The sequence below is a fragment of the Dama dama genome, chromosome 13 (genome assembly GCF_033118175.1).
Source record: "Dama dama isolate Ldn47 chromosome 13, ASM3311817v1, whole genome shotgun sequence".
In the NCBI taxonomy this organism is placed as follows: domain Eukaryota; kingdom Metazoa; phylum Chordata; class Mammalia; order Artiodactyla; family Cervidae; genus Dama; species Dama dama.
In genome coordinates this window covers 34789571-34817433 of record NC_083693.1, presented here as the reverse complement: position 1 = coordinate 34817433, position 27863 = coordinate 34789571, and the positions used below count along the sequence as shown (strand labels likewise).

General features: G+C 49.6%; 1 protein-coding gene and 1 non-coding gene across 4 annotated transcripts in view; one reads left to right on the top strand and one right to left on the bottom strand.

The window, feature by feature from the left end:
- Positions 1-1391: 1391 nt before the first annotated feature.
- Positions 1392-27863, bottom strand: part of ARNT2 (aryl hydrocarbon receptor nuclear translocator 2) — a 181371-nt gene continuing 154899 nt past the window's right edge. Inside the window, exons 13-19 of one of the 3 annotated variants that reach the window (XM_061158849.1) lie at positions 24915-24987; positions 23584-23707; positions 18727-18826; positions 15979-16117; positions 15116-15281; positions 7755-7916; positions 1392-5447 (exon numbers count right to left, since the gene is read on the bottom strand). In XM_061158849.1, the coding sequence (XP_061014832.1) occupies positions 5398-5447; positions 7755-7916; positions 15116-15281; positions 15979-16117; positions 18727-18826; positions 23584-23707; positions 24915-24987 (814 nt within the window). In that variant the 3' untranslated portion in view covers positions 1392-5397. The remainder of the gene's footprint in view (positions 5448-7754; positions 7917-15115; positions 15282-15978; positions 16118-18726; positions 18827-23583; positions 23708-24914; positions 24988-27863) is intronic. The other 2 variants (XM_061158847.1, XM_061158848.1) reach the window with 2 other exon arrangements.
- On the top strand, positions 11117-11189 carry TRNAG-CCC (transfer RNA glycine (anticodon CCC)). The gene has a single exon. It is a non-coding gene; the product is annotated as a tRNA-Gly (tRNA).

Sequence of the window (27863 nt, the reverse complement as noted above, 5' to 3'; positions counted from 1 at the left end):
GAAAAACAATTCTTTTTTTGATGCAGACCATTTTTAAAGTCTTTATTGAATTTGTTACAATCTTGTTTCTGTTTTATGTTTTGGTACTTAGGGAAGTGAGCTCCCGGACCAAGGATTGAAACTGCATCCCCTGCATTGGAAGGCAACGTCTTAACAGCTAGACCACCAGGGAAGCCTCTGGTTACTTATCTATTGAGCTGTATTTTTCTTATTCATTTTTATGAATCCTTATATTCAGAATAGTCTCTCTGAATGATGCGAATACCACTTTGTTAGGTACATACATTGCAAATATTTCTACCAGTTTTTTGGTTGTCTTGTCCATTTCTTTAAGCTGATTATTTTTGAGTGACCTCAAACAAAACTTTTTAAAAATTTCTGTATGGTTTGTGGTCTTTGTGCCTGGTTTAAAATCTCCTTCCCTAACTGATTTCATCAATATATTTTCCCAGATTTTTTTCTAAAGATTTTACATATATTGCTTTTCAACACTCAGATGTTTTCATCTGTGGGGAATTTATCTTTTGTACATTGTGTAAGATAAGGGTACAGTTACTTCTTTTCCCATGTGCTTTTCCCTGGCACCATTTACTGGAAGTCTGTCTGGTCCCATGATTTGTAATGCTGACTCTTGTAAATAACAGCTTTGGCTTGCTTCAGCGGCGCACATACCAAATATTCTCCTTTCTGAACACGTGCATACTTTCAGATTCTTTATGGTGTTCTACTGATCTAGTTTTCTTTATGCCAATCCCACATCTTCTTTTAAAAGAAAAATGTAGGCCATTTTAAAAAGTTTTTATTGAATTTGTTACAATACTTGCTATTTTATGTTTTGATTTTTTGGCCACAAGACATGTGGGACCTTAGTTCCCCAACCAGGGATGGAACCTGCACCCCTAGGATTGTAAGGAGAAGTCTTAAACATGGGACCACCACTGGACTTCCAGGGAAGTCCCTGGGAGAATTTAAGAAAGAGAGTGTTTGAAGAGTACAACAGATACAAGGTTTTGTAATGAGACCTAAGATCAACCTTTGTGTTCTTAGATAAGTCACTTAACTTCTCTGAGTCCCAGTTTCTGAATCTATAAACCAGGAGTAATATCCACATCACAGAGGTTAATAATGGTCACAAAAATAGCATTTGCAAACAGTCTTCCAGAGAGCCTTGCCTAACACACAAAGCTGAGAATTATTAGTTTCTTTAAAAATTTTATGTAGCCTGATCCCCTGACAGAGTCACTCTTAAGTATATATGCTTTCTACACCCTTTCCTTGGGACAAGAATACACAGCCCTTCGGAAGAGTAACATGAGAACATCTACCCAACTTCAAGAGCAGGTTCTATGAATTAATTGTTCAGTGACAAAGCTGGCCTGGGCTATTCAGTGTTCAGAGCAAAGTCATTTTTATTGTAATGAAATTTTAAAAGGCAGTTCCATTAGTTACACATATACACAACTGACTTAATAACTGTTAGTCATAGAGAACATTCGAGCAATACAAATGATGATTTATCCACAGCACGGTTCACATTGATAAGAAGAAAGGTTAAAAGAGAAACGATTAAGTGCTGAAACTGTCCTCTGAAGCTCATCTGGGAACTCTCTTGTTTTTGGAGGAAAATGAGATTGTTAACCGGAAGCAGACTGCCTTGTTCCCATAAAACCTGCCTTTTTCCACTTTCATGGTTACCGCTCACGGTCTCTGGCCCCAAGACCCAGGCACACCTACCTATGCATGAAGAGGTGCGGGTATTCCAGCATGATGCCTCTCAAGCTGCTCTGCCCCTAGGCAGTGAGGAAAAGGAGGATAGTCAGATCCCTTTGTACCCAAGATGAGGATCTGGCCAGGAGAGAGGGCTGGATGGACAAGTTGGGTTGTCCCTGGCAAGTCAGGACACAGCGACTTAATGATCAAACCCGTACTTCCCAGTAAAAGAAGGAGCATTTCCACCCTGACTCATGACAGGCTACAGCTGTGAAGTGACCAGCATGGTCCTGCTTATGTCATAAATGTTAGGGAGCAGGTGCGTCAGGGGCAGGGTAGAGATTCAGGGCTCATCTGCTAGTCCAGGTGCTGACGTAGAGGGGAGGGAACATGGTCATTTCCCTGGGGCCTGACTCATCTCTAGACTGAGCCTGGTCACGGCACTGACAGTGTCAAGGGTGGCTAGTCTGGGGGACAGAGTCTCTTATGGACTCAGGACAGTCATGCTCTTTAATGTCAGTCCCACCAACTAACAGTATTCTCACTGCAACAGGTATTCACGAAACAACAAAAGGGTGAATTTGACCAACTGGGGGATGCAGAGAAGAATGTGGGTGTCTGTGATGGCTCTGTTGCTCCCTGAAACCAAAACTAAAGATGAAGCCAGTAGAACCCCTGTAGCCACCATCACAGTCACTAGCCCTGCCTTGGCCAAGCCTCAGCGTGGCTGTGTCTGTGTGCTCACCAATGGTTCAGGCAGCCACCACATGGCTCTATTTGGGGGAGAGCCTTCTGCTTGCTCAGCCGAAGGAAGCCACTGGAAGGCCTGGGAGATGCAAGATGAGGTGTGAGTGAGGAAGAGTCCCAGAGCCAAAGTCCTAGTGTTGTTCCCCTTCCCAATCCAGCTTTTCATCCATCTCCAGTAGGAAAGGAAGTTGAACTGAAGGCCACGCCGACGCAGGGTCCGTGGGCATTCTGGCCTCCTGGATGGGCAGGACCAGAGGGAGGGGCTTCTGCAAACTGACATTACTAGGCTCTCTAGGACTTTAATGCTCATTTGTCTCAAAATTCCTTGTGTGTGTGTGTGTGTGTGTGTGTGTGGTGGGGGGGTGTGGGGGGTGGGGAAGAATCCCTCAGACGTGTGGTCCTCTGGGTGCTCCTGTTTTCTGAGAGGCCACATGATGGCTTCTAACACAATCAAATCGTGGAATGGGGAATAAAGAAAACAGGAAACTCAAACTGCCAGTCACACTGCAGTCAGATGCCCCTCCAGGGCTCCTGGGACAAAGCTGGAAGGGGAGGTGGGCTTATTTATTTAGTTTTTTTGGCCACACTGTGCTGTGTGTAGGATCTTAGTTCCCTGACCAGGGATCAAACCCAGGCCCCAGAAGTGGAAGCTCAGAGTCTTAACCACTGGACCACCAGAGAAGTCAGGTTGGGGCTGTTTAGTTATGATGCTCTCCCGTTACGTCTGGCTTTCATTTGCCCACAAATCCTTGCCTACTAGGACTAAGAACTGAGAGGTTCTCATCCTAGACGTTGTGTAAGTAGATAAAAGGTCCCGGGGGCAAGATTGTTCTCCTCTGTCCTTCTGCATCCCCTCAGCACCCAGTACAGTCCAGGTGGGTGGCAGGCTCCCAGTCAGCATGCTGATCAGTGTGTGTACGTCAGAAAACCCCCAAATTCCCTCCAAAACCAGAAGAGACAAACATACCTCCCCCCTCAAACTTTCAGACTTATAGACTCAAAGTCACAAGAAGTCTGTTTTCATTTCACTGAGAACCCATTCTTTGATCCAAAAGCTATTTTGGTGCCTCTTTTTGGGAAATAATTAAGTCTACTGTCTGGGACAAGTTCAAGGCTGCAGGGGGGGCAGAGGTGACCCCAGGGGTGGGGCACACCAAGGGGAGGCCCCTTCTGGGTCTTGGTTCTGTCAGGGTCGGGGGACGTTCAAGCCACCTGCCATTTCCCCAGGAGCCAAAAGGCTTCTAAAGGTTAAAAACGATATCCTGTGCATCTAAACCCCAAATCCAATCGCCACTATATACACGAGGATTAAAAGCCACTCTAGAAACTGTCAGGTCAGTTTTAATTTAGAGCCCATGACCTGGGATCACACAAAGCTGGCTACCAGCCGAGGGTAAGCTCGTGAACAATGCTGGACTTCAAGCTGGAGCTTCCCAGGCCAGAATGGACACCCATCTGCTCTGGATGCCGGCCAGTGCTCGGGTTGAGATGCAGAGGGTGAGAGCAAACACTCTCCGAGTGGCTCCTTGCTGCAGGTGGGGCTCACTCCCAGTTCAGGCAGCCTAGAAGCAACTCCACTCCGCCAGGCCCCTCAGAACCCTGGGAACACGGGTACAAGGATTGTTTCGAGACAGGCGCCTGCAGGGGGCATGGGCTCCTCTGCCTGCCGAGAGGTGGCCACAGGTAGGTAGTGTGTCTCCCTATGGGTGTCAGTGAGCTGATGGGATGGGGAGGCAGGACAGGAGGGGGACCATGGGGAAAAGGACACAGGAGTTTCTTTCCTTACTGTAAAGGGCACGGGATGGAGTGGTGGTAAGTAAAAATGGGGAATCATCTCAGATCGGAGAGAAACAGCAAGCCAGGGGCCAGGGGCTCAGAAGGTAGCCAGGCAAGCTTCTAGAAGTCAGCTCTCACTCTGTCTTGAGACAACCTGAGGGTTCAAGGCCCTGGGGTGGGGGGTGTGTGGCAAAACCAGAACTGGAGCCCAAGTCCTCTCCCTCAAAGACCCATCTTCTGCCCCTCTCAAGATGTCGCTGTCCCCGCCTGGACCGAAGAACTGACCTAGCAGAGCGAGCAGCTCTGGGCCAGGACTCCCGGGGCTGCTGTCAAGCGCCCGCCTGCTCAGTTCAGCCTGTTGGCCTGGCACCCAGGCCCCAGGCCTGGCTCCCTCTGGTCACGTGTCCTCCTCAGCTTGGCTGGGGCTCCACCTCCGCCACACACCCTGGGGTCTAGACACTCGCTCTTGCCACACACGACAGACACGGGCACAACATACCCATCAGGACAGGGATTCACATCATGCGGCACAAAGGACACGTCTCATGGCAACCCAGACGGACGCGGCTGGGCCGGGAGACGGGGGAGCCGGCGTCCCCCTGCGGGTCCCCGGCTGCTCACCCCCAGCTCTGAGAACACAGGCTGTGTCCTCTCTCCCCACTCCGCCCTGAGCCCCACGCGGACGGAAGTTAAAAGCCAGGAGGAACCAGGTCCCAGCTTCCAGGGCAGGCCTGGGCATGCCGCTTGGGCTCTCTGGGCTGTAAGTGAACTTTTCATAGACATGAATTGTCCGACAGGAGATTATTCACAACCAGATTTTAGGAACCCAATGGGTCGGCCTCCCAAGCACACACAAGTAAAATACAATAAATAAACCCACCCCTGATGTCTACCAGGCTCCTGTTTGGTGGCAGAGCAGCCACTGCTGAGGGTTAGAAGCTGAGCAATGAGACGGTGGCAGGGGGAACACGGCGTGGGTGGGGGGAAACGAGGTGTCTTCTGCCGGGGTGGGGGGTCCTGCCACAGGACAAGCAGGCCAAGGGGGTCCCGTTCACGACGGCGTCGACGTCACAGCAGGGGGAACACTGCTCTGTGAAGCCTGGCTTTGCCCGCAGCTACTCCGAAAACGGCGGGAACATGCCCAGGTCGGCAAAATCTTCGATATTATAGTTGCCGGTCCCCTGGGTTGGATCTCCGGGCATGGGCAGCATGTCCTGTGGGAGAGAGGAAAAGAGCGCAGGGGAGTCGGCTCATCCCTCATTCTCCCGGGCAGTGGCATGTCCCAGGAGCCCAGCCTGCCCGCCACCCTCACGGCATCTCTCCAACAGGGCAGCCTGGGAACACATACCCTCCCTACTGCCCCCACCATCTGACAGATGCTCTGCTGGGTTCCTCCAATGTCTTAGACCCTGGGTAGCTTTGCTGTCCTGGGAGATGTCATTGCAGCAGGAAGCTCTGTCTATTTAAAGCCTAGTCAGGACACAGGGTGAACAAGAGGCCCACTGGTACCAGTTTGGTACCAAGCAAGTTATACACACAACCAACAATCAAGATACAAGAGCACTGCAATGCAGGGAAGGGCAGGAGGGCTACGTGTAAGGAGAACTGAGTGGTCTGTCTTCACCGTGTACATCGAGGACAAGGCCAAATCCCTGTGGGGTTAGACTTCACCTTTCACAAGTCCTTCAAGTTCTCTGGGACTCAGACTACCCATCCAGAAAATGGGCAGAGCTATATTTCAATCCTTTATGGCAATTTCCCCAAAGCGTGCTGTGTCCAATTCTCGGCCCATGAGACACTCCGGGAGAAAAGAATGCTGTGGACAAATGGGTTTGGGAAACGAGGTGTACTTTGCTCACCTGAAAACCCTCAGTCATCAATAGTATATAAAGGCTCTGTTAAGTCTTGTAGTCACACAGACGAACCTATCTGCAGGGCAGGAATAGAGACGCAGATGTAGAGAAGAGACATGTGGACAGAGCAGGGGAAGGAGAAGGTGGGACAAACTGAGACAGTGGCATTGACCGATATATACCACCATGTGTAAAACAGAGAGCTAGTGGGAAGCTGCCAGATAGCACAGGAAGCTCAGCTCAGTGCTCTGTGATGACCCAGAGGGGTGGGATGGCAGGGTGGGAGGGAGGCTCAAGGGGAAGGAGATACATGTAAACATATGGTGATTCACTTTGTTGTACAGCAGAAATTAACACAACATTGTAAAGCAATTATAATTTTTTAAAAAAGAAACTGAATAACTGTTTAATCATGTCTCACAAATGTATTTGACCAAAAATTCCTTTTAGCATCGTGACCATGAAGAGCCAGGTTAGGGAAATCTGCCTTACATGGTGACTGTGAGGCACAAGGGTGGGCCAGGGCTCAGCATGACGGGTGGAGGAAGGGGGATAGTCATCACGGGTCAGGAGTGGTCAGGTGAGGGCCTGGGTGAGGCACCTCTCCGCAAGTATAAAAGGATTCTGTCTCTTTGGGGACCTGGGTTCTAGAACTTTGCCTGTGAAGGTGCTGCTTGAACTGGGGGGAAAGGAGCCTGAGGTGTTGCTGCTATTTAGTCACTAAGTCATGGTCGACTCTTTGTGACCCCATGGACTGTGGCCCGCCAGGCTCCTCTGTCCACAGCATTTCCCAGGCAAGAACACTGGAGTGGGTTGCCATTTCCTCCTCCAAGAGATTTTCCCGACCCAGGGATCAAACTCATGTCTCTTGCATTGGCAGGCAAGTTCTTTCCCACTGAGCCACTAGGGAAGACCCAGTGTGGGTGACGGTGGGGTAAATGGAGAGCTCTCCCATGAGGGCTTTATAGTCCTGTGGGTCCCGGGTGTCCCTGCTCCAGCCTTGCCTTGGGGGCAGGCTCTGGAATGTGACAGAAGGCACTTGGGGCTCTAGTTATCGGGTGTTTCTCCCACATGAAGACCTGGTGGGGTGGATGGGACACCAGGAGGCTCACACCCCCATTTGGAGCCTCTTCCCAGTGAGAACTTTCCTGGCTGAAAGTGGGGCTCTGACACCCAAGGGGGTCGAGTCCTGCACTGTGGTATGCCAGCAATATCTGTTGCACACTTAGGGTATGGCTCAAACCAGGGGTCCCCAATGTCTGGGATGTAAAGCCTGATGATCTGAGGTGGAGCTGACGTAATAACAATAGAAATAAAATGCACAATAAATGTAATGCACTTAAATCATCCCGAAACCATCCCCTCTCACTATCTGTGGAAAAACCATCTTCCACAAAACTGGTTCTTGGTGCCAAAAAGGTTGAGGATAGCTGGATCAGACAACGGAGGAGTTGCAAGGCGCCCAGGCAGCTTCAATCAGCAATACGTGCGTGGGGCTGAGAAGGGAGCCTCGCCTCTTTCTCCTCCTGGAGCTCCTGGAGCCCCTTGAGTCGGGGCTACGACCTTCCTGGGAGGGGCCAGAACTCACAATCTATCAGCAGTCGGTGCTACAGCAGGGAGGCAGAGACCGAGGGGGAAAGGAAGCAGAGAGAAGGCGCGGGTACCTACGAGAAGGCGGTGCTCGCTGATTTACCTGGAACACTTCAGTCTGACCGGGCTGCTGGTGGGAGTGCGGCTCACCGCTCTGCTGTCCGTGGTGCTGGCTTTGCCACTGCGACCAAACTTCCGAGGGCCGCCCTTGGAACTGCCCGCTGCTCTGTCCGCTCTCAGCTGAAAGATCCGACGCAGAGGACACTTCCTTTAAAAGCCAGCCCATGACTTTGGGAGACCCAAGAACCACTGCAGCCCAGAGGACCCCAGCACTCCATCCAGGGCAGGCTGACAGTGCTCACTGTCCCCCTCTGCCTCATGCTGGCTGTCAGATAAGAAGCTGGTTTGGCACCTGAGAGCTGGGTGGGTGAAACAGAAATAGAAGCTCTCTGCCAGACGGTGGGGTATCGGGCAGTGAGGGTGGTTCTCCCCAGGCACACCTGCCAGGGTGCTTAAAGTCTTACAAACCTCAGTCCTTCATGATCACTGCTGGAGGCAGGTCTGTGGCTGAGAGAAGCCATCTCCTAGATGTGCAGGAGAATGAATATGCAGTCTCTGCCACTGCAAATGCCCTGGCTCACAGACTGCTCTTTAAAGGAACCCTGTCCTGCCGGTAGAAGAGCCTCACCCAGCAAAACTTGACCTCCACCAGCCTCACTGCCTTCTGGGTAACTCAGCTGAAGCAACACATGGCATTCCATGAGGGTCCTTCCATGGGGGCCAAGAGCCATGGCTCTTTCTGCCCGTCTCTTTAGCAGTGTTTCTCAGCACCACTAGTTTGAGAGGAAAGGCCTTTGGGTACAGCTTAGACAAGGGGATAGGTCTCTTTGTGGGAATTGTCAAATTAATTTGTGAACAAGAGCAACCTTGCTTCTCTCCATAATTTACAAAAAATACCTGGTGGAAAAACAAAACTTAAACAAAACATTTTAAAGATTTTGCCTAAACATTTTGCCTAAAACATTTTAAAGATTAACCCGAGGGGGCGAGAAATGGAATATTTCCTGCCATAACATTTTAAAGATTTTGCCTAAAACATTTTAAAGATTAACCCGAGGGGGCGAGAAATGGAATATTTCCTGCCATAACATTTTAAAGATTTTGCCTAAAACATTTTAAAGATTAACCCGAGGGGGCGAGAAATGGAATATTTCCTGCCATAACAGTAAACAAGGATGTCACAGTCATCAGCAATTGCAGCTACCACAGTTGTGAGCTGGTGAGCCCTGAGGGGACTGAGGAAGAAAAGAATACCTGCCATCTAGCAGTCATCAGTCTGCAGCCACTCCCTACTGGGAACCTTGAGGAAACTTAGGGTGTGAAAACATAGGATACTGGCCCCAGATAGGTGAGGTGTACATCAAAGGAATGATTTCAGTGAGCCCAGACTCTTGTATCTTCCCATACATGGAAAAGTGCTAAATTCCTTAATCTGGTTATCTGGTCTTTAACAATAATCTTTTGATGTTCAGACTACCTGCCCTTTGTTGCAAAACTTCTATATGACCTGGCTTCTCCCCTCGCCTCCTCTGAGCAGTTCTCTAACGGTTACTTGAGATGCTACCTCACAGGCTTGAAGTCCTAAATCCTGTGCGTGCTCAGTCATGTCTGACTCTTTGCGACCCCATGGACTGTAGCCTGTGAGGCTCCCCTGTCCATGAAATTTTCCAGGCAAGAATACTGGAGTGCGTTGCCATTTCCTACGTTAGGGGATCTTCTCAACCCAGGGATCCAACCCTGGTCTCCTGCATTGCCAGGATTCTTTATCATTGAACCACCAGGGAAGCCCATTCCCATCAAATAAAATATAACTCCCAACTTTCAGGTTGTGAATATTTTTTAAGTCCACCAGGGTTGGTTTATCCTAAGGCATATTAAAAACTGCAGGCACTTTTCCTTGTTCCAAACCATTCAACGACATTTTGGAGGCGATGGGCTCACTGTGCAGCTCTGGATAAACAGATCCCATCTTGGCCCACTTGTTCTTCAAGTTATACTGACCATGGGCGACCCCACTCCCCGCCTGATGAGTGGGCACTGGGTTCATCTCAGGTGGAGTGTTAGATGGTGTTCAGAGGGAAGAGTCAATCCCTTTCTCTCTCACATCTCACCTACTGCCTGAGACATGAAGGGCTTTAATAAAACATATTCTCCCTTGAATGGTTCACCATGGCACCTTTCAAGGTCTGCGTGAATACAGTTGGTAAAGGGGTCCAGAAGCTCAGGTAAGGATACAATTCCCTATTGTACACAAGAAGGAGTTCAATCTACTGTGCACATAGGATTCTGTTGTTTAAACAAATGCATCTGGCTTTGCTGAAATGCCTTTCCCGAACACTCTCTCATGATATTCCATGGGCCAGGGACAACTTTTCCGTAGAATCATATCCCCTGGCCTGATTTGGGAATGGTGATGGTTTAGTTGCTAAGTTGTATCCGACTCTGGCGACCCCATGAACTGTAGCCTACCAGGCTCCTCTGTCCATGGGATTTCCCAGGTAAGAACACTGGAGTGGGTTGCCATGATTTGTGAATAGAACAATCTAGAACAGTCCTGGTTCAAAACTGTGGCAAGACTAAATGCGTAGGACTTTCCTGGGTGTCCAGTGGTTAAGAATCTGCCTGCCAGTGCAGGGGAACTGGGTTTGATCCCTGGTCTGGGAAGATCCCATATGCTACAGGGCCACAACCACTGAAGCCCGTGCACATTAGAGACTGCTCCAAAACAAGAGAAGCCACTGCAGTGAGAAGCCTGTGCACTGCAACTAAAGAGTAGCCCTTGCTAGCTCCAACTAGAGAAAACCCACATGCAGCAACAAAGACAGCATAGCAAAAAATAAATAAATAAATAAAATGTTTAAAAAAAGAAGACGAAATGTGCAGCAGCCCCAGCTGGAGCAGTGACAGGAGCCCCACTGGTCAGATACCCACCCCATCCTGGAGGCCGCAAGGTTGAGCATGAGCTGGGCCATCTGCTTCGGGGACAGAGGATGGATGGACACAGGCACCTCTGCTGAAGGTGAGGCTGGGGCAGACCATGGGGGCTGTCCTCATGTATTCAGGGATGACTGGCTTGGTGCCGCTGTACCTGTGTTCTCTCTGGCATGTGTGTCCTCCCCCTGCTCTGTGCCTGCAGGATTCTACTCGTACTCCGAGACCTGATCGAATGTGACCTTGAACGACTGACTCCATGCTCTCTCCTCAGCTGGCCTGTGGCACTTGCATTGTCTCTCAGGATGGTGCCCGTCATGCTAAGATGACTCATCCCCAGATGTGAGTAACTCAAGGGCAGGGACCTTGTATATTAAAACATCTGTTCCAGGCCTCACTGAGTACAGTGCCTGAAATAAAGCAGGTCTCCATAAGTGTCTGCTGGGACTTCCCTGGTGGTCCAGTGGCTAAGAGTCTGCATTCCCAATGCAGGGGGTCCAGGTTCAATCCCTGGTCAGGGAACTAGATCCCACCTGCCAAAACTAAGATCCCTCACAGCCAAATAAATTAAAAAAACTATCTGCTGAAGGCAAGCATGAAGGAAAGGAAAGAGGAGCAAAGGAGGAAGAAACAAGAATGCTCTATACACTTTCACTTCTATTCCTGTTGAAGGCTTCCTGGATATCACCAACTTATAATGAAGCTAATACCCATCCTCTCATCAGTCTTCCTTGGTGACAGCCAGAGCCAGGGGAGGGGGTGGAGGGGGAGGATTAGAGGAAGACTAGCTTCCCCAACTTGTGTCTGGGGGTGGCTGTATTCATGAACAAGACAAGATTTCAGAACAAAAATTCTTAAACTTCTGGGAAGGGAAGTGCTCTTCCTAACTGTGTGCAATAGAAAAAAAAAATCAATGAACTGGATTGCTTTATTCATTTATTTATTTTTATAGGGATGTAAAGTGCAACATGACGACTAAATAGTTAACACTGCTATAGGGTGTGCCTACTTATTTATGGCCCTGCTGCGTGGCATGGGGGAATCTTAGCTCCTCAATCAGGGACCAAGCCCATGCTCCCTGCACTGGACATGCGGATTCGTAACCACTGGGCCACCAGGGAAGGACTGGTTTGCTTTAGAAACAGCATAAGCTAGCTAAGGAAGCGGGAAAGGGCTTGGCATTTTTGGAGTACTGACCAGGTGCTAGGCATCCTTCGGGGTACTTTTTAGACATTCTTTAATTTCTTCTTCACTCTGACTCTATGAGATGAGTCCATCGTCCACGTTTTTCAGATGAAGAGACTGGGGCTCAAAGATGTCAGGAAATATGCCCAACTCATTTAGCTTATAAATACCAGAGCCAGGGTTTGAACCGAGATCCTTCTGATGCTGAAGCCCTGAACAGGGCATGTTCGTGGCCCGCCCCCAGGATATGTACCTACAAGCCTCTTTCTGGAAAAAGCCCCAGTGGTAATCAACATCCTCTTGTTGCCTCATCTATCCGAAAGCCACGTGTGTGACTGCAAACCTTAAGCATGGGTTCCAGCCATGCCGTGATTCTTGTGTTCTGTGGGCGGCCTGTGTAAGACCTCGGCTGCTACATCCCCTGGCTGGATGCCTGGGCCACCTGCCAGCCCAGGGATTCCAAACAGAATATACGAGTAGGTTGCTACCATCTAGGCTGACCGGGTGGGCTTTCACAAGAGTCAGAATCTTGGGGAGCTTGTCAGTTTCTAGACTGTAGACAAAGGGGATGACAACTTCCTTAAAAAAATTATTGGCACTCAATGTTCTTTCAACTTTTGCTAACTAAAAATTTTGGTGAGATTCATTTGATTTGGAAACTGCAGTAAGTCTCAAGGTTTACCTGAAGTCCCATTCAGAGGTCCTAAGTGGCTGGGTTTAGCTCAGTGGTTCTCAGGCATGGGTGATTTTGCCCTTACCCTCATCCTGGAGGGACATTTGGCAACATTTAAAGACATTTCTTTTCTGATAGGTAAGAAGTAGACTTATTTAGAGAGACACACTTCACAGACAGGGTACGGGCCATCTCAGAAGGCATATGTATATGTGTGCATGCTCAGTCGCTAAGTCGTGTCTCACTCTTTGTGATCCTATGGACTGTAGCCTGCCAGGCTCCTCTGTCCATGGGACTTCCCAGGCAAGAAAACTGTAGCGGGTTGCCATTTCCTACTCCAGGGGATCTTCCCAACTCAGGGATCAAACTTGTTTCTCTTATGTCTCCTGCATTGGCAGGTGGGTGGGTTCTTTACCACTAGCACCACTTGGGAAGCCCTCCATGAGCTTTAAATAAATTCAAGTGTGCAAAGCGTTGAGCACAAAGTAAGCATGTGGTATGAGTGAGCTGCTCTCATGATTATTACAGTATTATCATCATCTGAAGTAAGCTAGCAGCCTGGCAGCTCTAACAGTGGCTGCTCAGCCTGGAGCCCTGTTTGTGCAGTTCTGCTCGTGGTCAGCGGGTTGTATGGCAGCCTCAGCCCCCGGCTCTGTCCTTCCTGTGTTCCACCTCCATTTGCACTTCAGAGCCCAGCATTTGCTAAGTGGAGACCAGACAGAGGCACAGAGCTAAAAGCTCTAGTCGCTGGGGCAGGGGATGGCTTCCTCTCATTTCTCATTAGGGCCGCCCTGAGATGCTTCTAGGCCACACCAGGGGAAGTGCTGACTCTCCTGGGAGCCTCTTCTGACTCCCCCATTTGCTTCCAACAGACTCGGCTGCTGCACCTCCAGCACGGGCCTGCCTGCCTCCCTGTACCTGTCTGTCTCTCCTGCCTCAGGGTCTGCACTGTAACCTTCTACCCGGTCAGAACCGAGTCTCCTCCCAGGGCTCAGCACAGGGCCTGGCATCAGGAGGGCCAGCAAGTAGGTCAGTGCCTGGTGGGCCCTGTGCTCCCAGGAGGGACTAGGTGCCTGCGTGCCAAGTGTGCTGAGACTGGCGGTGTGGGTGGTGTCTCTCCACATGCAGAAAGCGGGGGGCCCTCCTGGGAACCAGAGACTTCCAACCTCAGGGTGGGTCTAAGTTGAGCTCCTGGCTGGTTTGAAAGCAGCTGCCTTTCAGGAAGGGCCTCTCCTTCCTGAAACACGGGGCTGTGCTTCTAAACTCACCAAATCATCTGGCAAGGATATTTAAAGGCTGAGTATGAGAACCTGCTACAAGTCTATGGGATTCACTCAGAGAGACACCTGAATCTGAGGGGGAGGGACAGTTAAAGGGCTGGGAAATGCTTCCCCAACCATCAGACCTGGGGTTGCGGGGTCAAAAGTGCTGCTATTAGTGGTGGGGTTGGACAGGGGGTGGGGGCAGCTGACAACTCAGGTGTGGGCCAGGGGCAAGGCACCACAAACTTCCTAAAGCTGACATAGCCCTAAAGGGACACTTGCAGCTCAAATGGAAACTCAGGTGTTTGGACTCTGTTTCATGCTTGCCTGAGAATGATCCATTCTGCAGAGGAAATGCCCCCTGAGCATGACTGTCTCCACAGACAGCCCTGCAGGAAGGGGACACCAGCTCAGGCTTCTTGCCAGCATCAGGAGCCTTTCTGAGTTCCTGCTCTGTGATGTGGGACTTGGACCCTGGCAGACACTCGGAGTGAGTCATTTAAACACCCGCAGGGTGAGCAGTGGTGGGGCTCCTGGGAAGTCCACCAGAGGGAGCAGGCAGTTAACCCTTTAGGGCCTGGAGTTGTGCAAACAAAGCTAAGCAAGGTGTTCTTCCGTGGGATAGGATCCCTCTTGTAATATTAAAAACAGAGAGAACTTTACAATGTTTATCATGTACATAATTTGTTGACGCAATGCATCATCCCTATGACCTTAGGGATCATCCCTAGCTTTTTGAAACAAGATCACAGTAGTTCCCTATATAAAAACTTTCAAAGATGCAAATATGCCCAGCTATTGTACTGCATTACTGTACTTTTCAAGGTATGGAACTGTAAGATTAAAAATGTTTGCTTTTTTTAATGTATTATTTGTGTGAAAAGTATTATAAATCTATGACAGTACAGTACTATATAGCCAGTTGTATTAGTTGGATATCTAGGCTAACTTGGTTGGACTCACTAATGCACTCTTGGAACAGAACTCATTCATAAGTAGGGGACTTACTGTATAGGGTTTTTGACTTGGGTGATCTAAAAGTCCTTGCCAAGGGCCATAAATGGTTAAAATAGCACTCAGATGACGTCAGTACACAGGAGACTGAGAGCCTTGACAATGATAAAGTCAATCTACAAAGTCCAGGTCTAGGCAACAAGTCTCTTAGGGACACCACTGGCCTCCTGATGGCCAGAGAGAAGAGAATTTGGAAATCTCCAGACCTGGTACCAGGGTTCTGAGAGCCTAGGGCTCAAACCCCCAAACCCAGAATGTTCAGAAATTATCTTAGCTGGCTCTTCCAGAAATTCTTCCCCTCCATCCCCACCTACCGAAGCCTGGAGTCCTATTGGCTAGGCTGGAGTAGGCGTTCCCGCTGGGCGAGGAGGTAGCCGGACTGGAGAGAGGGCTGTAGGACGAGGGGTCTGCGGGATATGTGTGGCTCGTTCCGATCCCAAAGGGAGAAGACTGAGTCTTGCTGGACTGCGAGGGGATTTGCTACAATCAGGACAAGGCGGAGAGAAGGCCAGCATCACCAGCAGCACCCCCCACCCCCACGGCCCCGGTTGGTCACTGTCCCGAGCAGGTCCAGCCTGCACTGGCAGCCCTGCTCTGGGCTGACAGTGACTCTAGTGGCCTCCTGGGTGCCATGCCCAGGATCAGGCCAACATGTGCTGGCCCAAGAAACAGGACTCAGGCCCTGGATCTTCAGGGTCTGGTTGAAATTGCCCTCCAGGGACTCAGTGATCTAAGTCCTCTGCCTTCTGCTTAGGGGACCTTGGCAAGGACTCTACCAGTCCAGGATACAGATGTCCCCACAGTGACGACAGGGAGCCAGGTGCGACCCCAGGTTGATGTCCTCATGCACTCCTGGGCCAAGGGAACTGAGGTCCTGAGTGGTGAGGGGCTTGCTCCTGATGGAGGGTCTCTGAGTGCCTGTCCCCTCCCCTGGGCTCCCCAGAGCTGCCTCCAGACTGCTGGGAGAAAAGGCTGTGAAACCTTGGTACCATTGATGTGTACCTGGTTCTCAAAGTACCCTTCGCCCCTGTGCTCCTAGGAGCCCGGCCGTGGTTGAGGCAGTCAGCTCCAGCTCCATGCACTGACCTGGTCTCAGAGTCGGGATCCCCAGAGAGCACAGCTCAGGTGCTCTGCGCCCTCTGGGGACCTGGGGCAAAGCCCTTGCTGACGCCCATACCTGTCCTGGAAAGGGCGGCCGGCTTCCTGTCCAGGCCACCTGACTCTGGTTGAGCTGCCTGGAGATCTGGGACATGTTCTGACTTGTTGAGGACGAGGACTGGATGTCGTTTACTCCAGGCACGTGCACCACGGCAGAGCTGCGAGGGAAGAAAGAGCACCATGGGACTTTCCTGGTGATCCAGCAGTTAAGACTCCACCTTCCAACACAGGGGGCTCAGGTTCCATCCCTGGCTGGGGAACTAAGATCCTACATGCCTAGGGGCAACTAAGCCTGTGTGCCACAACTAGAGATGCCAGAGTGCCGCAATGAAGTGCAGCCAAAAAAAAAAAAAAATTCCTGCACTAACCTTGATTAAGAAGAACTTCACTCCCAAGATCCCTTCCTCACTTAACACAGGGCTCATTTCCCATCTCCCTCTTGATGTGTGTATGTGACCTCGGGGCCTTTTCTGATCACTGTTCTCTACTGGGGTGGCTGGGGTCTCCTCCACCCCTTGGCCCTGGCTGCCCTCACAGCACTGACTGGAGAGCTGGCAGGAGTGCTGTGGACCCCAGGAAAGGTGTCCTGGTGCACAGGGCCCGTGGGACCATAGCAGGACTTGGGTGGGGGACAAACTTAGGGACATGCAGCCAAAGCTGCGCCATCCTGCCAAGGGCTCAGTGCCACTCACCCCATGTCCGTTCCCACTCAATCCAGCTCAGGCCCTGCAGATGTACAGGAAATTGTCCATCCTACAAGCTTACAGCTTCATGGCACTCTTTTAACTAATTAACACATTTGTTCTATAGACCAGTGATCTAGTGAGAGCCTCCCCAATGCCAGGCTCCACAAGGGGACTGGCCCCCCTCTTCTGTTTCAGTGACAACAGCTGGTGCAAACTCAGCATCTCTGCCTGGACCATCTATTCTAAGCACCTGCCTGCAGCCTCACTCCTCCACTCCACCCCTTACACCCTGTCATCACAAACTTTCTCCGGGACCTCGTTTCCTTAAGCCCCTTTTCTATCATGAGCCGTCCCAGTGATGGAGACCAAACTCCCAAGCCAAGCAGAGCAGTCAAGACTCATGTATTCATCTTATTCTTTTCCTCCCAGACTCCAGGAGTCCCCATGTCTCCTGTCTCCTGGACTCCGTTCAGCACAATCCTGATGCCTGTGTACCTACCCTTGCAGCAGGTGCCCATCTGATTTTTTGCTTCCGGGCCTCCCCCTACCTCTGCCCCCACCATGCTGTGCCTGGCTAGCCTCCTCACCTCTGGCCTCTGCTTCATCCTGGCTGCCCTCTGTCCAGATGGGAGGGAGAGGGGGAAGCAGCAAGTGTTACAAGGACTCAATGAACACAGGCCTAGGCGGGCCTGGCATGGAACTACAGCAGGTTACCATGTGCTGAGTGGGTGAGTAACCAGCAGCAGGGGAAGAGCCTGGAGCCTTAGCCAGTGCTCTGTAGAGCCAGGTGACCAGCAGGCATCATGTCTCAGGGGCAGCTCACAGGGGGCCACCATCTTGTCCTCCCATCCCCAGACTAGAGAGTAGCTGCACCAGGAGAGTTCCCCAGAGACTCAGAACAAGTCACCATCTACTACAGCCCAGCTGCGGGGTTGGCAGAGCCACTCTGTGACCTCAGGGGTTAATGTCTCATGGAGTAGCTGCTGACCACTTGTTGCTTCCCCGAGGTCGGTCCACTGACCCCTGGTGAGGGCCATCCCAGCTGGGACCTCTCCCTGGGGTGGCTGGTCCACCTGCCCAGTCTTGATCCCTGCCTGATTTTTCAACTGGACATTCAGCTCTGGCCGAGTCAGTCAGAGGCTGGGCTGCCTGGGGAGCCCCATCCCACCAGGCACGGGTCTAAGATGCTTCTTCTAGTGGGTCTGGGGGCACCCGATGGCTTACACAAGTCCCCACCGCCCTCCCTGAAGGTGTCTGTCTGAGCTCCCCAGCCCCTGCTCCTGCTGCCCTGGGAGCCCCTGGAGCCAGACCCCATCCCTGGTGGTGCTGTTGGCTTCCTCAGTGACTTACAAGAGACCCCTGATGCTAAGAACCAACCCCCGGAAGCACAACATCCTACTTATACCTCCCATAGGCAGCCCTTTAGGCTGATGGGCTGAGTGGTCCTCTCCCCCTTGGAGGTCGCTCTGGCCTCTAGAAACCCAGGGACAGGGTACTTCCTGCTGCCTTGTCAGGTGTTCCTAGGTCTGTCCTGGCTAGAGCCACCCCACTCCCTTCTCCATGGCAGGCACCTCTGCACAACACAGTGGCTGGCACCGTTCACATCCAAGAAAGAGTAATCGACACCTTCTACTTACGGTGGCTCATCAAGGGCTTGCAGGTCAGAACTGGAGCTCCTGGACCCCTCAGCCTGGCCCTGGCATACAAATGTGTGTGTGTGTGTGTGTGTGTGTGTGTGCTTAGTCATCTCTGACTCTTTGCGACCCCATGGACTGTAGCCTGCCAGGCTCCTCTATCCATGGGATTCTCCAGGCAAGAATACTGGAGTGGGTTGCCACTTCCTTCTCTAGGGGGTCTACCTGACCCAGGGATTGAACCCACATCTCCTGCACTGGCAGGCAGGTTCTTTACCACTGAGCCATCTGGGAAGCCCGGGCATTCGAATGGGTAAGCACTAAGTGAGGTTGGCAGTATTTGCTGCACACAGAGCCAGACTCTGAGACCCAGGGCTTCACTGGGGAGGGCCCTCTTCCTGCCCTCTTGCCCGCCCCTGCCCCGTGCCCCACACTCCTGACTGGTACCTGAAGGCCTTTCCCGAGTGTCCAGCAGGGAACGGGCTTCCTTGGGAGTAGATCTGCTGCGTTCCTGCCGCAGAAGCTGAGCTCATCATCTTCTTCTCCGCTGGGAAAAGTAGAGCAAGGGTCACCTTGGAAGAGTTCCAGCCCTACAGACCCCAGGGCAGGGAGCCCCGAGCACCCACAGAGAGAGGCTAAAGAAATGGGCTAAATCCCAGCTGGGCCTTTAGATCTGACACGAGCAAGAGGGTGGTAGTTTGAGAAACAGCAGTGGGGATGGGAGCTCTCTCACTCCCTCTTCTAATCGAGGGGCCCAGGGCTCCCTCGAAGCACCCTGCCATTTCCCCAGAAGCTCAAAGACCCCGCTTGCATCTTATTCCTATAATCTCTAACATCTCTACTTGCAGCAAGATACCAGAATAAAGGAGATGCAGATGAGTTACATGGCAGCTATTCTGTGCCTAGACAGACCCCACATCTGCACCTGTCTCTGGGCCTGCTGGTGGGGGGATGGGCGGAGCGGGCCGATCCTTCCCTGGGTGGCCATTAGCAGTGATGAACACTTAGGATCCCAGACCTGGGGCCCCGGGATTGGGCTAAAGGGGCCATGGTTAAATCTCCCACATGTGTCAACAAACCTCCATGACGTTTTTAAAAACAGAGAGGCGCTGAGCAGTTTCACTGCTCCATGGTCTTCTGCTGCAATGATGGTGTTGCGCAGTGGGAAATCCCTACAGGACCAAAAGGGATCAGACTCTTGGGTGTGTATTTCTAACCTAATCACAAGGCCTTGCATCTTGGAGAGAAAGAGACGAGGCTAAAAGTTGCAGGAGGGGGACTTCCCTGGAGGTCCAGTGGTTAAGATTCCATGCTCCCACTGTTAGGGGCATAGGTTTGATCCCCAGTCAGGGAACTAAGATCCTGCAAGCCACATGAGGTTGCCAAAAAATTAAATAAAATTAAAAGTTGCAGGAGTAAGAAAGACTTCTGAATTTCTCTTGACTATAAACAAGCCGTTTTTCTCTCATGTATTTAAGATTTTTGGTTGTTGGTTAAATAAGAAACATTTCTTTTTCTCAGTGCTCCAGGATGTTTGTGTGGTACAAAATTACATATGTCTATAAAATCACATGGGCTTCTCAGGTGGCTCAGTAGTAAAAAAAAATCTGCCTGCCAATGAAGGACACATGGGTTCGATCCCTGGGTTGGGAAGATCCCCTGGAGGAGGAAATAGCAACCCACTCCAGTATTCTTGTCTGGGAAATCCCATGGACAGAGGAGTCTAGTGGGCTATCATCCATGGGGTTGCAGAGTCAGACACGACTGAGCACGCATACACTTAAAATTATATATATATATAATTTTTAATTTTCTATATCTTTGTTATTACTTTGAGCTACATGAGTTGTTAGAGATGGAGAAAGGCATATTGAAATCTTCCACTGCAATTTGGCTTTATCAGGATCTCTTGTGTTTCAGACTATTTTTGGATTTCACATTTCAATGTTCATGATGTATCTTCATTTTTAGGTTCCACCTTTTATCTATATAAAATAAGCTTCTTTGCCCACTGAACGCTCTAACTTTTCTTTGTGTGGCAAGGTCAACACCTCTGCTTTCCTCCTTGGTTTTGGAGCATCATCACCATCAACTCTTCCAGGTTAAATAGTTTCATTTTGTTATGGTAATATCATTTTTGGGGGGCATACCATTCCAGAACTATCCAATTATTCCACAACTATCAGTCAGGAGCCCTTGGGCATCAACTTATTGCACTACTCATGCTATTCATAGTTTCTTGCTATTTCACTTTATTTTTCTTCTGAGTATTTTGCAAGTTGCTAAAAATGTCCTTGTCTTTTCTTGGAAATGGTTTGGAAGTGAGACCTCTTTCCTTTCCTTTTTTTTTTCTTTCTTTTTACCATTCATTAGTAGTTATGTTTAAATACTTGAAGTTATATATCTTTGTAAATGTCAGAGATAAAATAGTATAGACTGATGAGAAATTTTGGTTCTTAGTCCCCTCACCCAAAGTATGTATTTTTGCTGAACTGATTTGACTTGGGTTTTTATTTTTAAATATCTTTTGTATCTTCTAACAATTTTTATATTAATTCTACATGTCACTAGTTTCACTTTTTCATTGCTGCTGCTTTTCCAACCTATCATTTCCAATCTTGTGTTCTGTATTTTGATTCATTTCACAATGACTTCTCCTGCAAGTCATTTTTTCCAGGAAGTATAAGTAGATGGCACATATCTGAGAAGGTCCTTCTGTTCCTTTTTTTGGCTGCACTGGGTCTTCCTTGTGATGTGCAGGTTTTTTCTCTAGTTGAGGCACTAGGGCTTCTCTTATTGTGGAGCACAAATTCCGGAGTGTGAGGGTTCAGTATTTCTAGCACGTGGGCTTAGTTGCTCTGTTGTGTGTGGGATCTTAGTTCCCCGACCAGGGATCGAACCCATGTCCCCTGCATGGAACGGTGGATTCTTAACCACTGAGCCAGCTCTCTATTGCTTTTTCATATAGGAAAGCAGCTTGGTTGGTGGAAAAATTTTGAGATTATGTATTTTCCTTCCCCTTATTTTTCCTTTTCTGTTAACTTTTTTTTTTTTTCTATTTTGTCATCTCTATGGGAAGATGTCTATGTCTGTACAATATTAAAATTTCAAAAGGATTTCCCAGAAATGCTGTGGGTGTGGCCAAATATTTCAGGCTTATCTGAGAGGAAGAGGAACCAGTGAGATGTGGGATTGTTTCCTCTTGCTGGATGAAACCACATCTCTCTATGAAAGTGGAGGAAATACTGCTGTGGGCAGCTGGCACATGTGGATGACCCACGATGGGGAGGAGGGGGAGCACCAGCAGGGAGCCCTCGCGTCATGCTAACAGGTCTGTCCTCTGCTCAGGGCTGGACGCTGTGCTGTGCTGGCACCTGCTGCCCTCAGCTCAGGCTGTGCTGTGCGTAGTCAGTCAGTCGTGTCCAACTCTTTGTGACCCCATGGACTATAGACCACCAGGCTTCTCTGTCCATGGGGTTCTCCAGGCAAGAATACTGGAGTGGGTTGCCATGCCCTCCTCCAGGGGATCTTCTCAATGCAGGGATCAAACCCAGGTCTCCCGCACTGCAGATGGAATCTTTACCGTCTGAGCCACCCGTTCAGGCAGCTTCCTCCTTTCTTAGCATCTGGTCCCCAGCCACGTGGGAATAAGGGCTGGGGTCTTCCACCCCACGAGCTGACAGAAGGACTGGGACCTGCCAAGGTCCTCTCTGTCCTCCCCCCGGCCACGCTGTCCCTGCTCCTTGGTCCTGGGAGGCACTGGGTCCTGTCCCTTTTCTGCATTTCCCACAATTCTGTGGCATGAGTCGGCTGGTATCTCCCTAAACTGATCCCAATTGTGCTGTATCTCGCTGATCCCATGAAAATGGAATCTTTTTTCCTGAATTTTGGAACCAACAACAACATTTCCAAGTTTTATATGTTGCTGATCTCAGTGGCAGTCTGAGTGGGCGAGTGAGGCGGCTACACAAGTGGGTTCCATGTGACACCTGAACTTTGGCAGCACCATTTTGTTTCTTTATAAAATTTCTTATATCATTTTATTATTTATTTTTTTGGCTGCGCCGTGCAGCAAGTAGGGATCTTAGTTCCCTGACCAGGGATTGAACCTGCAACCCTTGTTGTGCAAGCACTGGGTCCGAACCACTGGACATCAGGGAAGTCCCATGAATGGTACCACTTTCTCTAATAGTGACACTAACACAGGTGGACACCTTGGTGACCACCACAAACGAAGATTTATGAACACTCATACATTGGAACACTATGCAGGCAGTAACAATGCAGATTATTTAATAACCTAGAAAGATGTTTGTAATAGACATGTGAAAAAGTAAGCTACCAAATAGTATGAGCTCAATTCTGTATATAAAAAGAATTCATATGTGGAGAAAACGATCTTGCTCTGATGGGCAGGGCCATGCTCAGTAAATCTTTAACCCAGCTGTCTCCTGCTGGAGGGGGCGCTATGCTCCCTCCATGTTCGTTGTTTGGCCTTGAACATCAAGATCAAGCCAGTCAATCCTAAAGGAAATCAACCCTGAATATCCATTGGAAGGACTGATGCTGAAGCTGAAGCTCCAATACTTTGGCCATGTGATACGAAGCGCTGACACACTGGAAAAGTTCCTGATGCCGGGAAAGGTTGAGGCCAGGAAGAGAAGCAGGAGACGGAGGATGAGATGGTTGTATGGCATCACTGACTCAATGGACATGAGTTTGAGCAAGCTCTGGGAGATAGTGAAAGACAGGGAAACCTGGTGTGCTGCAGCCCAGGAGATTGCAAAGAGTCAGACACAACTTAGCAACTGAACAACAACAATGTGTAGAAAGACAAAAAGGACAAGCTTTAAAAAGTTAAAAAAGATTAAATCTATGTGGTAGGATACTGGATAATTTTTACTTTCCTTTTTATGCCTATTTTTATTTTAAAATATGGTCCTCTCTACATTAGAGATTAAGATTTTTTAAAAATAGGGACATGTCTTTGGCTTGATAATACTAAACTGTACCATGATGAATAGAGCTCATTTACTCCAATTCCTCAAATTTTGAAGATGAGATGTCAGAGGCCCAGGTGTTTGTCAGAGGCCCATGAGATGTCAGGTGGTTGCCCCAGGTAACAGGTAAATGAGAGGTGAGTTTGAGAAAAGAGAGGATTCATTAGGACCCCTGAATTTTGTGTTCCTTTTACACCTTGCAGCAGTCACCGTAAATTCACCCTCAAGGGTGGCTGCCTCCAGCTGGCTTGTGGCGACTATAAACCCCACCATCCCACCACATCAGCACTCTTTGGGAACTTACACGCACTGATTCCTGCAAACATTTCGGCAAACCGTGGATCTCTTTCCTGGGAAAAGATTGCATCTGCCTTTTCCACAGACTTCCCTGCATCATGAACCCCGGCTGGTAGGTTGGGGACAGGCACCTGTTTGCAAATGAAAACACAACAGCATCCCTGGGTGTGAGGGGCAGAACAGACATACCAGTTTCCCCTCCCTCGGAATCGCTGGCATCTCAGGCTGGGGTGCTGGGTAGGGCAGGGAGTTTTGTATATGTGAAAGCCTAGAACACACAGGTGTGGGTGTGAACAAGGGGTCACAGAAGGCTCACTGGAGTTCCACCGATCACTTGGAGAGAGAGAAATAAAAATGATCAACTTAGTCTAAATATCAGGGAAAGTGAACATAAAGTTTAATTGGAGTGAGACGCCAAGTACCAACACAAGCTTCAGTTTCTCTAAGGCCAGAAGCAGTGAGAAGAGGAGGAAGGAGAAGGGAAGGAGGGGGGCCTGAGGAGATGGTCAGGAAGAGGTGCCCTGAGAACATTGGGGTGCAGATTAAAGGTGGGAGGGGCAGCGTAAAGGCTGCAGGGCTGACAAGGTTCAGAGCTGGGTGGTCTCCGAGTTCCCACACAGCCTCTGGATCTCAGTACCAGTAAGTCCCTTACATATGAACCAGTTCTGTTCTGAGAGCATGTTCATAAGACCAATTTGCTTGTAAGTCTGACAAAATTAGTCTAGGTGCCCAACTAACACACTCGGCTATATAGTACTTTACTCTCATAGGTTTATAATACTTTTCACACATATCTGCACAAAAAAAATTAAGAGAACATTTTTAATCTTACAGTACAGTACCTTAAAAAGTACAGGAGCACCAGCTACATCATCACTGCTTTTATGCTTGCTTCCCGACACCCTGGGCTTGAAATAGACACTGCACTGCTGTCCTCTATATAGTACTGTACAGTAAAATACACACAGGCACAACCACTGTACATGCTGTACACACATGATAGTGTACGCCAGACATGAGAACTAACTCATGTGGTTGGATATGCAAACCCACATTTGCATCTTTGAAAGCTCATAGCTTGAACTCTGTATGGAGGGAACTTACTGTACTGGCTGACCGCAGCTCTCAACACTTGCGTTCTACACTCTGCATGGCTCAGTTCTGCATGGAAGAGTCACAGTAGACCTCCATTGCACACACACACACACTATGGGGCCCAAAATGCTTTCTGCAGTGTGGGTGGAGGGAGCAACAGCACCTGCTGGGCTGAGGGGATTTAGTCTGCAGTCTTTTGGTTGGAGACAGTTCTAATTGGGAAAGAGTTTTCTAGAAATTCACCTGCGACAAGTCGTATGATGACAGCCCGTCTCTCTGGTGCACTTCCAGCTCTGCCTGCTGCTGCTGGAGCTGCCTGTGAAACAAGGGGTCAGCAGAGTCAGGAAAAATAGATGTGGGGGTGACAGGGTGGAACCTGAATGTCCCTTGCTCCCCAAGGGCACAGCAGGTGACACCCGTTGGATCTCTAAATCGTTTTCAGTTTTGACTGATTTTATTTCTTCATGTTCCAAATCAAGGCTCCAAGTCTTATATTGTAAGTTGGAAAGTGAAAGTGCTAGTCGATCAGTGGTGTCTGACTCTTTTCAACCCCATGGACTGTAGCCCGCCAGGTTCCTCTGTCCACGGGATTCTCCAGGCAAGAATACTGGAGTGGGTTTCCATTTCCTCCTCTGGGAGGAGGGGAGGTCTTCCTGACCCAGGGATCAAACCTGGCTTAGGTTGCCAATATTTAGGAAATAAGTGGGTTTTTTTAAAAAAGTCAATTTTATTGAGTATAGTTGCTTTTGATTCCCTGGTGGCTCAGCTGGTAAAGAACCTGCCTGCTAACACAGACGCGCAACAGACACAGGTTTGATCCCTGGGTCAGGAAGATCTCCTAGAGAAGGAAATGGGATTTCTTGCTGGGAAAGCCCATGGACAGAGGAGCCTAGAGGGCTACAGTCCATGTGGTGGCAAAAGAGTCGGACATGGCTTCACGACTAAACAACAATAATACATAAATATATATATGTGTATATATATATTATATACATATAATGAGCAAGTAGGGAAATATTTTCACCATTAAAATAAGCAATATAAGCGCAAATTAAAATAATCTCAAAGTACAATTTTTCACCTACTGAGTTGGTAAAAGCGCGCAGTGTGCTGGCATGGTACTGAAACTATCCCGCTCACACCCTGCAAGAGAAGCCTGTGTGGACGCAGTCTTCTCGGAAAACAGGACGGAGGCCACATCAGAAAGGGCGGCTGCGGTCACAGCCTTGCAGGTGGTCGCCCTGCAGCAGGGGCTGTGCTAAGGAAATGATTCAGGGGCAGGAAACAAGAGCTGTCCCCACACAGCTGGCTGTGACAGGGGAGCGGCTTTGTAAACCACATCTATTCATTTGCTGAGTAAACACGGTCAGCAGCGGTGGCCACAGGGAGGACTGGAAACACCACAAGGTGTGACAAGAGTGTGCGGAAACGTTGAGCACCAAATGTTACGGATGCTGTGATTACAGCTACAAACGTTACATCCTGTGTGACTGAGTGAGATTTGGAACATGGAAAAAAAAAATCTTAAGTGCTTGCATTAACTGTAAAGATTTTCCGTGTTCATTTTCACTATGAAAGTATGAATGATGCTAGGGTGTCCCTTTGTCAACCCTGGCCACACCGGGGACAGGAAGGTGGCAGGCAGGACTGCAGCAAGAACAGCTCACAGATCCCCTGCACCCTTCACTTGCGGCCTGAGGTGTACGGAGGAGAGCCCATGAGACCCTCCCTGGAGCGGACGGAGAGGCAGGGCAGCTGTGGACCAGCTCAATCAGGGAGCAGGTCCCTGCAGAGGGGCCGCTGCTGAACAGTCTCAACCTGAATCAGCATCTGAGGACCTGGAGGGCTCCTGGGGGGAGCGGTGTGATTGGGTCAGGGGGAGAGCAAAGATGCTGGTCAGAGGGCTTTCTGCTCAGAGTCTGCACTCATATGGACCATGTTAGCCTCACAACGTAAGCTCACAGTCCTTGGGGTAGAGATATTTAAAACCCCCTTTATATTTAAAACTCCCAGGTGGCTTAGACAGTGAAGAATCTGCCTGCCAATGCAAGAGACCTGGGTTCAATCGCTAGATTGGGAAAATCCCCTGGAGGAGGGAATGGCTACCCACTCCAGTATTTTTGCATGGGAAATCTCATGGACAGAGGAGCCTGGCAGGCTACAATCCATGGGTTCGAAAGAGTTGGAGACAACCGAAGCGACTTAGCACATACGCACCTCCCTACCGACTCCCAGTTTGAGTTCCAATTCTGCTTTGGACAAACACAAAATAACTTAAATTGTGGTTCTCAACTCTTTTCCTCAGCATTCAGAGGTGTACAATCTAAACACTGTTTACGCCTCCAGCCACGCCTTTTAATTGGGGCCCCTAGCGTGTGTGCCCCCTACAAGAGAAGACATCTTAAAAGAGGACCCCATCTAGTTGGAAGACCCAGTGAATAGTTTATTTAAAACTAAGCTTGGCTGGATTTCCCTGGTGGCCTAGTGGTTAAGACACCGAGTTGTCAATGCAGGGGGCGTGGGTTTGGTCCCTGGTTAGGGAAGTAAGATCCCATGTGCCTCCAAGTGCAGCCAGAAAAAAAAAAAAAAGAACTAAGCCCAGGTGAGCCATGTCTTCAGTGAAGTGTGCTGAGCTATCTATGCCAAGTGTCTGCCAGGCACTGGAGAGAAAAGATAACTCAGAACTTATGTGGTCTCTGGCCTTGGGGAGCTGACAGCCTCCAGGGGCAGACAGGTAAGTTGGCAAAAACAATGGCAGTATGCTGAGTTAGAGATCACAACACAGGAAGAAGGGAGGTTCTATCTGAAAGTGAAAAGCATGAAAGTGTTGGTTGCTCAGTCGTGTCTGACTTTTTGTGACCCCGTGGACTGCAGCCTGCCAGTCTCCTCTGTCCATGGAATTCTCCAGGCAAGAATACTGGAGTGGGTTGCCATTTCCTTCTCCAGGGGATCTTCCCAACCCAGGGATGGTACCAGTGTCTTCTGCATTGGCAGGTGGATTCTTCACCACTGAGCCACCTGGGAAGCCCGCAGTATGTCTCCCAACCTTGGCGTCAGAGCCTGGAGAAAAGCTTAACAATAAAACCAACACCATGTGACTGCCCACCAGGCAGCCTAAGCCCAGTAACACCAGGAAACAGGAGCACTAAAAATAATTTTCAAAAAAATGGACATTTCAAAAACATTTTAAAG